The sequence below is a fragment of the Sphaerodactylus townsendi genome, linkage group LG04, assembly GCF_021028975.2.
Source record: "Sphaerodactylus townsendi isolate TG3544 linkage group LG04, MPM_Stown_v2.3, whole genome shotgun sequence".
Lineage (NCBI taxonomy): Eukaryota > Metazoa > Chordata > Lepidosauria > Squamata > Sphaerodactylidae > Sphaerodactylus > Sphaerodactylus townsendi.
The window spans coordinates 144,255,681-144,264,736 of record NC_059428.1 but is presented as its reverse complement, the minus strand read 5'-3'; the positions used below and the strand labels follow the sequence as shown (position 1 = coordinate 144,264,736).

Below are 9,056 nucleotides of genomic sequence, written 5' to 3'. Positions count from 1 at the left end.
AACTCATCTGTGTAATCTGTTTCCCTTTTTGACAATCGTAGATAAAAGAAACCAGACTAGGTTTAGGAGAGCACTTCATTAGCAGCAGTCTCTCTCTCTCTCTCTCTCTCTCTCTTTAAAGAAGGAGGGTCAGGTTGCCAGCCCATGCTTTGCATCTGTGGAAGAGATAAGATTTGAGACAGGGAACTCACTGGCTTCTATTTTCCATTCTTATTCAACACAGAATATTGATTGTATTTTTACTGTTTTTTAAAAAAACACAACTTTGTAAAGTGCTCTGAGGTTGTTAGCTATAAAGCGAGCTAGAAATCCAATTACAACTTTTTAAAAACAATGCTATCTTAAAAACATGTTCCTCAAAGTAGCTGCAAGCTACAGTCAATGGAACCTGAGCAGGCAGCTACACGTTTGCCTGTCAGGCTACCCACTGGAGGAACTGTGGGCAATGTTTGAATGCACGCAGGGGTCACCTGGGGAGCGTTATGTGCCACAGGACAACTGGTCAGATGAGCCAGAAAATTGTGGAGCTTCACTGGGTTGCATAAAGCCAGAAGTCTGTCTCTCTAGGCTGGCAAACATGTCTGGCACTCCTGACAGGCCATTTTGTGACCCCCTTTCTTGATGGGGGCATGCTTGCCTGAGCATCCTACCATCCCCAGTCAAAAATAACTCCAGAAAGGACTGTATTGCTTCTGCCATGAAGGGGGAAAATAGCTGGGACCTATCTGCAGCTGTAGCTGGGGAGGAGGATCGAAGCAGCAGTGGGATTCAGCCTATTTGCACCAGTTCGGTAGAACCGGTAGCTAATTTTTTGTCTAGTTTGGAGAACTGGTTGTAATCCCACCACTGAGTCCTTTCGGAACCGGTTGCTAAATTCTTTGAATCCCACCATTGGATGGAAGTCTCCTTGTGAGTAAAAGCAGGAAGTGAGTGCAACTGGGGAGAGGTAGAGAAATTGCAGAGAGAGTTTAGTGAAACCAAGGGGTAGGTTTTGTGTGCGTGGAAGAAAACCAAAGACAGAGTCTTCTTCAGCTCCTAGTTCTCCAAGAAAAGTGCCTATGACTAAAATGGCCAACTGCAAACGATGGGTCTTCTTGTCTTGGAAAAGGTGGAGGCAAACCAGGAAGTAACAGAAAGGAAAGCCCTTAATGATAGCACAAAGCGTTCTTTCACTAGATAAGGAAGTCAGCCCTGGAAATTTGTTTAAGGTGAACTCTTCCATTAAGCACAAGGGGAATCTGCTTCAGACTTACCCAGTGGGATATTTGTGCGTCATGAGAAGGATGGAGAATTAAAATGTGGGATTTCCTGTTCCCCCATAAGCACTGAGCTTCATATTCAGATACAGCGACCCTACCAAAGTTGGAGAGGAGATCAGAGAGACCATGGCACTCTTTTGTACCTTCATGGGTGGGTTTCTCTCTCTCTCTCCCCCCCCCCCCTTCCCTCATGCTTTTCCAGGGAAAAGTTTCACCTTGCTGGAGTCCTGGAATTTGTTTTCCTTAGTAGGCTTATTGGTCGAGACATTTTTAAAAGTCATTCCCCCCTTTGATAAGGACTAGAAACTTTGTGTCCCCCCACCGAAATAAAAATAAGTGTTTGCTAAATGCCCTGGGAAACTGAACAGTGCACTAAATTCCGTAATGCTCGAGTGTGCAAAAATCTCCCAAGTGGAGATCTTGGCGTAGATAAATAACATATCGATTTGACCTGATTGTCAGGTCTCATTTGTGAACAGTGGGATCCTAAAAACAAAACAAACCCCCCACCCCATCCAAGTCTGTCCCTATGGAACGGGGAGTGGATAGACCCCGAAACGATCATTGGCAGGAGTCTCATGCCAACAATCAATATCCAAAAGGTTATTTGTGAGCAGAAGAGGAGAGAAATATTAAAGTGTGTGCTGAAAACTACTGCCAAAGAGAAAGAGCCAGCCAGCCGGCAGCAGAGGGAGCTAAAGAAATGGTGAGATGCCACGAAGCCTCACGAAGGCTCTGAAACACCAGCTAAATTTTTAAAAGAAGACCGAGCATATAGGGGAGAGAGGGAGGGAGCTCTCAGTAGCCAAATCTTTCCCCTACAGAGGCTGCTTCGTTAGGCCAGCATAGAAAAACCCATGTAATATATACATATAGACGTAGCAAAGCGCGCCAACGTGTTTATTTCTAAAAATGTCCAATCCATCAAACAGCCCGGAGGATGCAGCGAAACAGCGAAGCAGAGATGGGAAGATGAGGCGAGAGGAGGCAGATGAACCACAACCTGAAGGGAAGAGGCTGAAGCTGGGGAATGAAGGGACAGGAGAAGAAGAAGGAGCAGATGAGTGGACGGGCTGCTCGGGGACAGAGGAATCGGGGACCCAGACGGATGGAGAAGGCCAAACTGTAAGTCAAGCTGGCCGGGCCGGCTGTCTTCTTTTCTTAAAGGGGGAAATGTGTTGCCTTTTTGGAAGTTTCATAAGATTGTGTGCAAATCTGACAGGAGGTGGCCCCACCTCGACACAGGGGGGTGGCAACTTGTGGCTTTGAACTACCCCTCTGCTGGAAGAGTTTGCATCGCCCGAGTCCTTTGCAACGTGTGTGTTGGGAAGAAACACTTTGACTTGCACGGATGAGTTTCTCTCCCGCCCTCCGCTCTTCACTGCCTTCCTCTCCTTTGTATTGAAAAGAGAAGGTCCCTATTGGTTTGGGGGACTGCCTTTAATTGCTGGCATCTGTAGGCCCTGTGCTCACCTGTAAAAGGTATAAGGGACTGTGTATACATTAAAAACAGTTTGGTGGGGTGGGTCAGGGAGAAAAATGTTTTTCCTTGGTTTAAAAAGAGGGGAGAGAAATCTATAGCGTTCGGTGACTGTGGTGGGGGATGGTTTTTTAAATGATCATTTCCTCAAAGTTTCTCATCACAGTCATGTTGCGTTTGTGCCTGACAGCGGGTGCCGAAGACGTAGATGAAAGTCTCTCTTTAAAATAAGAAAACAGATGGGTTGCAATTTTGAGTCCCTTCATCTTTTCCTTCTGTAACTCAGCCAAGCAAGCTTATCTCTCTCTTTCTCTCTCAACACACACGCATATACACACTCTCCACCTGTGTAGGTGTTAGTGATCACCCTGAACAGGGAGCCTGGAGTTTCCTGAGTTGGCTCCCTGGCAGATGGGAAGTTTTGTAGTGTCTCAAAGGCAGGGTTGAGGGCGGTATGCTTCCCCCCCCTTGCTGGCAAATTCTTCTCTGAATTAAGATCTGTTTCTTCGCCAGACAAGGAATTGATGCCTGGTGCCTATATTAGGGGGGGATTTACAGATCTGCTAATTTGAATGGCAGAGAGTGGTTTTGCTTGATTCATCCCGCTGGGGGATTATTTCTCCAAATGCCGTTGTTTGCTCGGCTGACAGCATGCAATTAGTATTTAACACGTTGTCATCCATGTACAACACCAAGGCGCAAGCGTGGCCATCTCTCCCCTTATCCCTCTCGCTGCCATTCCCTTCGGCACTGCAGCACGCTCTTTAATGCTTTGGGGAATTGTGCGTTGGGTACCCCCTTCTTGTTTGTGGCTTGCTCCTGAATCAAAGTATGTTGTTCATGCCTGTCAAACAAGGCACACTTTACTTGGGTTTGTTCAGCAGCTCCCAAAACTGGAGAAGTTTGGTTTGAGGATGTCCCTGTGTGTCGCGACCCCTTTCTTTGAGTGGCGTCAAAAGTTGCAAGCGCAGCCCAGTACAAGATGGAGAACTGGTCAGTTATGGTGTGTCTGTAGAAGCTGCTCATTTGCAAATGTACAGGTAGAGCAGGCTCTTCAAAAAGCCGCGCCACCTTTTGTAACAGCACGATATACCGGTTGAGCAGGCTCCCAGAAAGGCAGGGCCAAGCTTTGAAGCAGCAGCACACAATGCATTTGCAGCCTCCTCGGGTGGGGGTGGAACTGGGATGCTGAAACAGTCCAGGAGAAACCCAGTGCCCTCCTACGACCCAAACACTAGAAGTGACCATGAGAGGCAAAGGGAAACCTCTTGCCTCATCTCACTAGCCTTGGCAGTCCCACAGGTCCCAGGCAGTTCTGGCAATGGGCAATCCTCCACCCATTGTTGGCACTGCTAGATGGGCTGGAGGCAAGACGGGTGCGGGAGTTTCATTTGGCTCTCTTCAGTCTATGCCACAGAACTTCCTCCAAATCAGTTCCTCCTACAACAGCTGCAAAAATCCCTCCACTTCCTTCTTTTCCAAACTGCAAAGTTGCTTTCCTCAATGCCAACCCAGGTAATCCGGGAGCTGCATTTTGAGGGAAAGGAGGTTTTGACACAGCTGGTGAACTATGTCCACGAGAGCCCCCTTTCCCCAAGATCTTGACATTGCCACTGGATTTTGCTTGCAACAGGAGGTAGATATAATCTTGGAGCTTGTGGTTCAATGAATCATCCAAGGCGTCTTGCAAAAAGTAACACAATAAGGTTAGTAACTTTTTCGCGCTTCCTACTTGGGAGGGATTCAAAGGAGACCCTTCTCCCTCTCAGTGCTTGATTTGGGAATGTAGAGAAAAATCCAGATGTGCCAAGGATTCGAATTTGCACAGAAGAATTTCAGGGTTCTTCTTAAAGAGTAAACAGATTTCAGTCCTAGGTATAAGTCGGACTTTCTGGACTGCACTTGTGTCCTAGTAGATGGCATGCCAGTGGGGTTTATTTGGACTGAAGCCAACAGAGCCCATCATGCCTCAAAAGTAGGGGAAGCAATTTTATTATTTATTGACAACATTTATATTCCACCTCTCTCAGGACCACACTCCAAGCTCTTGGCTACTTATGGGCCAAATTTAGCAATCCACTGGCAGTGCTGAGAGTGGGTGGCCCTAATTATCTGGTTTTGGGTCCACATCCGGACATGAACTGGCAAGGTGATTTTGGACCAATCGCAGACTCTCAGTCTAACGTCACTCAGAACTTCTGTGAGGATAACATATACACCTCTGTGAGCTTTTAGAGGGATAGTGAGCTAACTGTTTACTAGACAGCTAACATCTTGAACAGGACCTTTGACCTTTACACCCACAAACAGCCTGGGGATTGCTTGTCTTGGAGGGGATTTTGCTGATTGGTGGGATCTAATGCGGTGATGACAACACATACAATTTTGTGAACCCGAGCCTTCGTCATCAGATGCATCACTCCTTGTTGGTTAGGATCTTTTGGAAGGCTTAAATGTGAGCCCACGCAATATCAGAGATGGGAACAGTCATACGGCAAAACATTCTTGGTAACTGTCCCAGGGCCATACAATACATTTCCCTGAACATCCATACAGCAACTTCCCTTCTTTAGGAGTCTGTGGGGTACATGGAAAGGGAAGAAATGGCTTTATTGGTCCCTGGTTGTGTCTGGGCTTTACTAGCTTTGTAACGTTGACATCTAACAACTTCATCATGTCTCTGCCACCGCGAGCATTTGTGGGCTTGAAATTAATTCAGGTGGTTTTGAAATTAATAAGCTACAGTGAGGCAAGGAACAATGAGAGTTCCTTTTCCGGCTTGGAGAACTCTATTGGAAATGTGAGCTGTACATAACTGGATGTTCTTTCATTATCAACACAACCCTCCTCCTTATTTACAGTTCATTAACCAGAACAATTTTTCTTCTCGGATGCGTTTGTTGTACTCTGTGCCACCCTAAAGGTTCTAAACAACGAATGAACCTATTTCAGATTAAGAACGATAATACGGTGTGTTCCGGCATGGAAGTTAGTTTCCACAGTCTAAGGCGCCACATTACTTCGCCTAGCATGCTCAGGCATGGGCTTTGAGTCTATAACGGGAAGGAGCTGAGTAATTGTAAGAGTTTTCAGCAATCCCTCCTGTTGTGCCCTTGATACGCAGATTGACATAGCCAGTACTGTTTACATGGTGCCTTTGCTGGAATTTAGAGTCTATAATGGGTCACAAGGGAAGTCAACAGTCTGTAATGGACTCTGGGTCTGCCATTAGCTCTGTGTTGTCTGAATCCAGTTTAAATTTACGCACCTGCAACCCATCCCCTGTGAATAGGCGATTGCAAACTTTTCCGTCTGTCAAGGTACAGGAAGGGAGATTCTCCATTCTCAGCACAGGGCTAGAAGAGGTTTGGTCCAGTGGGGTGTCTCTTGTTCCTTTTTCAAAAAGAAGAAATTTCTTGACTAGTTTAATGACTGTTAGAAGTCCGGGCAATCAATTTTGCAATGCAGAAACATTCTGTAATAGTCCGTAATGATTTCCGTTGTTAAAGAAACACATTATAGTCCTTATTGTATGGCCTATACAAAAAAACACAGTAATAATTCTTTTTTTGTTTAAATCTGTTTGTTTTCCTTTACTTTCTATGACTCAGCAGCTGCTCTTAGGGATATAAGAAACCTCTCCCTTTGCTAGACTTTCTTTAGACTTGTGCTGGGAAAATGGCATGCCAGGAGCTCAATACAATTCTACCCTTGACTGCCTGTCCTGTGCATGGGAGGAGTGCTGAAGGCGATGGCCAAGTTCTTCTTCTCTCTGGTATGCCTGCAGTGGCCGACTCTGCACTTTGTCATTAGAGGGAATGGGACGCCTGTACACCCAGCCCTTATCCTTCTCTTCTCCTTCTGATTGGTCAACGGATGTGACTTTATTTTTTAAATTTTAAATAAGTTTATTTCAAAAATATTAAAAGGTACATACAGATAACATAATAACAACAAAAAAAGGATCACACAATTATTCTCTAAACAGGAATACTTGAAAACATAATTTGTTGTCCTCTATATATGGTTGACTACACCATCCATTTAACATAACATAACATTATAATAAAAAAGAAAGAACGATATAGTACAGCTATTCTTGCAGAAAACTATTCTAAAGTCCTAACAATATTTACTACTATGAGAATTGAGTTGGGTAAATCAATATAAAGAATACATTACACTATTATAAGAGTTACAAATATTTATAATTATTGTCAACACAGTCAAGTTTAGCTATGACAGACTAATATTAAATTTGTCCAAAAAATATTGAAACTTTCCTGTTTCCAGTCACTTTCTGTCTGCAATGATAAGGATAAAAGATCTAAATTCATATATGTCCATATTCTGTTACACCAGGACTTGGAGTGTGACTTTAGAGTGAGTATACATTCATTGGGGGGGGGCTCCAACATGCCCCAATTAATATCTCCATACTTTATGCTGTTGAACCACACCTCCCACTAAGGGGTACCATGAAGGCATAGGGACAAAGGCTGGCATAAGAGCAAGACACTGTCCCACCCCCATTCATGGATGTATCTCAGAGAGTTTTGGAATCCATCTTGTGTGTCAAGCCTGGCTGCCCCGACCTACATGGAAGGAGCAGGTTTGAAACCTTTGAGTGAATGAATGAGAGCTGCACAATGGGATCAATTGTGTTAGTATTGCTAAAACTGCATGGAGGAAGGTTGTTGGGAAGTCTTTTGCTAAAAAAGGTAACGTTTGCTTGTCAGGAGCAGGAACATTGGGGTATATCCGGGGCTGTTGAGAGGAGAGGTGTATGGGGGCAAATTGTAGGACCCAGGTCATGCTTGGGGCGTGTAGCTGGGCCAGTGTGATGAACTGTTGTATGAAGCTTGAGGCAGATTTGGACTGGTGTGGGATCAGGTGCCTGAGGGGATCTTTGTCTAAGGAGGGGGCTCGATAGCTCTTGGTGGCCCTCTGGTATCAATTGCTGCACTTTCTCCAGTCTTGCATGCGATATCCAGCTCCCATCAATCTTCTATCAGTGTTGAGTCTTATTTATGAGGCTTTTCATCCTGCTCCATCCCATGGGATCACAATAGCTTACCGCAGTGTTTCCAGATGCATTTCTATCCCCAGAGGTCTCACAATTTGAATAGTCTGTGGGATGAAAGAGTGTGCTGAACTGGATGAAGTCCAAAGCTCCATCTGAGTCATGGTTGGTATGGTGACTCTGGAGCTCTGCTGGGCAGGTTGGTGCATGAATGGATCTTGAATAATCCCCAGATCTGGAGTTGCAGGCAGCGGAGTATAGTAGGAGGAGCACGAATTATGAACCCAGGCAGGATGGAAGACTGGAGATGGTTGGAAATTTGGGTCAGAGCTGCAAGAGGGTCAGCCCAAAGAAGAGCTGGTTTTTTAAAATTACCCTGTTTGTCTCTCCTTAAATGAATCTAAAAGTGGCTTACAATTGCCTTTTCCATAACAGGCACCTTGTGAGGTAGATGAGCCTGAGAGAGTTTGAAAAGAACAGTGACTAGCCCAAGGTCACCCAGCAGACTTCATTGGAGGAGTGGGGAAACAAATACAGTTCACCAGATAAGAGTCTCATGTGCAAAAGTGGGAAATCAAACCCAGTTGTACAAATGGAGCCCATTGTTCTTAACCACGACAGCATGCTAGCTCTGAGAGGCAAAGCTGTGTGAAGACCAGGATGGTTTGTGAGAAGTGTGTCCAAGCTGCAGGCCAAAGAACGGGCAAGCAGATAGAGATTTAAGGAGACTGGGAAAAGAGAGGCTTTGAGGGATATCAGGAGGGGACTCACCTATACTCGGATAGGTAAGAATCTTTATGAAAGCTCTTGGATCAGAGTTGATCACTGGTGTAGACAATTATGGGGCCCTGTTTCTATTTCTGCTGGTAGCTACAAGGCAACCTTCATCCCTGCAATTTGGAGTTCTGTCTTGCTTCTTACTATCACACAGTTTCACAAAGGCCGAATCAGGTATTTGGCTTCAAAAGGATTACTTGAGTTTTCTGGGATCCAAGTAATGTTTCGTTATGAGAACTCATGTGGGGTAGAATATCAGACTAGGACTAATGCTTTGATTGTGTGTTGGACTTGATGGCCCTTGGGGTCTCTTCCAACTTTATGTTTCTATGATTCTGGAGACCTTAGGCCAGTCTGCCTCTCATTACTACCTCACAAGGTTGTTGTGAGGATAATATAGGGGAAGGGAGAAGAATCTAGATCCCTACTCTTTCCCTGGAGGAAGGGCATGATGATACACTAGACACGTATGAGGTTTAAGAAGTTCATTGTTGCTTGTGAACTTTCCAGGTTATGT

At 45.1% G+C, this 9,056-nt stretch overlaps 1 protein-coding gene across 12 annotated transcripts in view; it reads left to right on the top strand.

Moving 5' to 3' along the window:
• Positions 1-2,032: 2,032 nt before the first annotated feature.
• The window catches only part of RBFOX1 (RNA binding fox-1 homolog 1), a 1,291,038-nt gene continuing 1,284,014 nt past the window's right edge, over positions 2,033-9,056 (top strand). For 11 of the 12 annotated variants that reach the window (XM_048494240.1, XM_048494237.1, XM_048494254.1 and 8 more), the window contains exon 1: positions 2,033-2,384. In XM_048494240.1, the coding sequence (XP_048350197.1) occupies positions 2,172-2,384 (213 nt within the window). In that variant the 5' untranslated portion in view covers positions 2,033-2,171. The remainder of the gene's footprint in view (positions 2,385-9,056) is intronic. The other variant, XM_048494246.1, reaches the window with a different exon arrangement.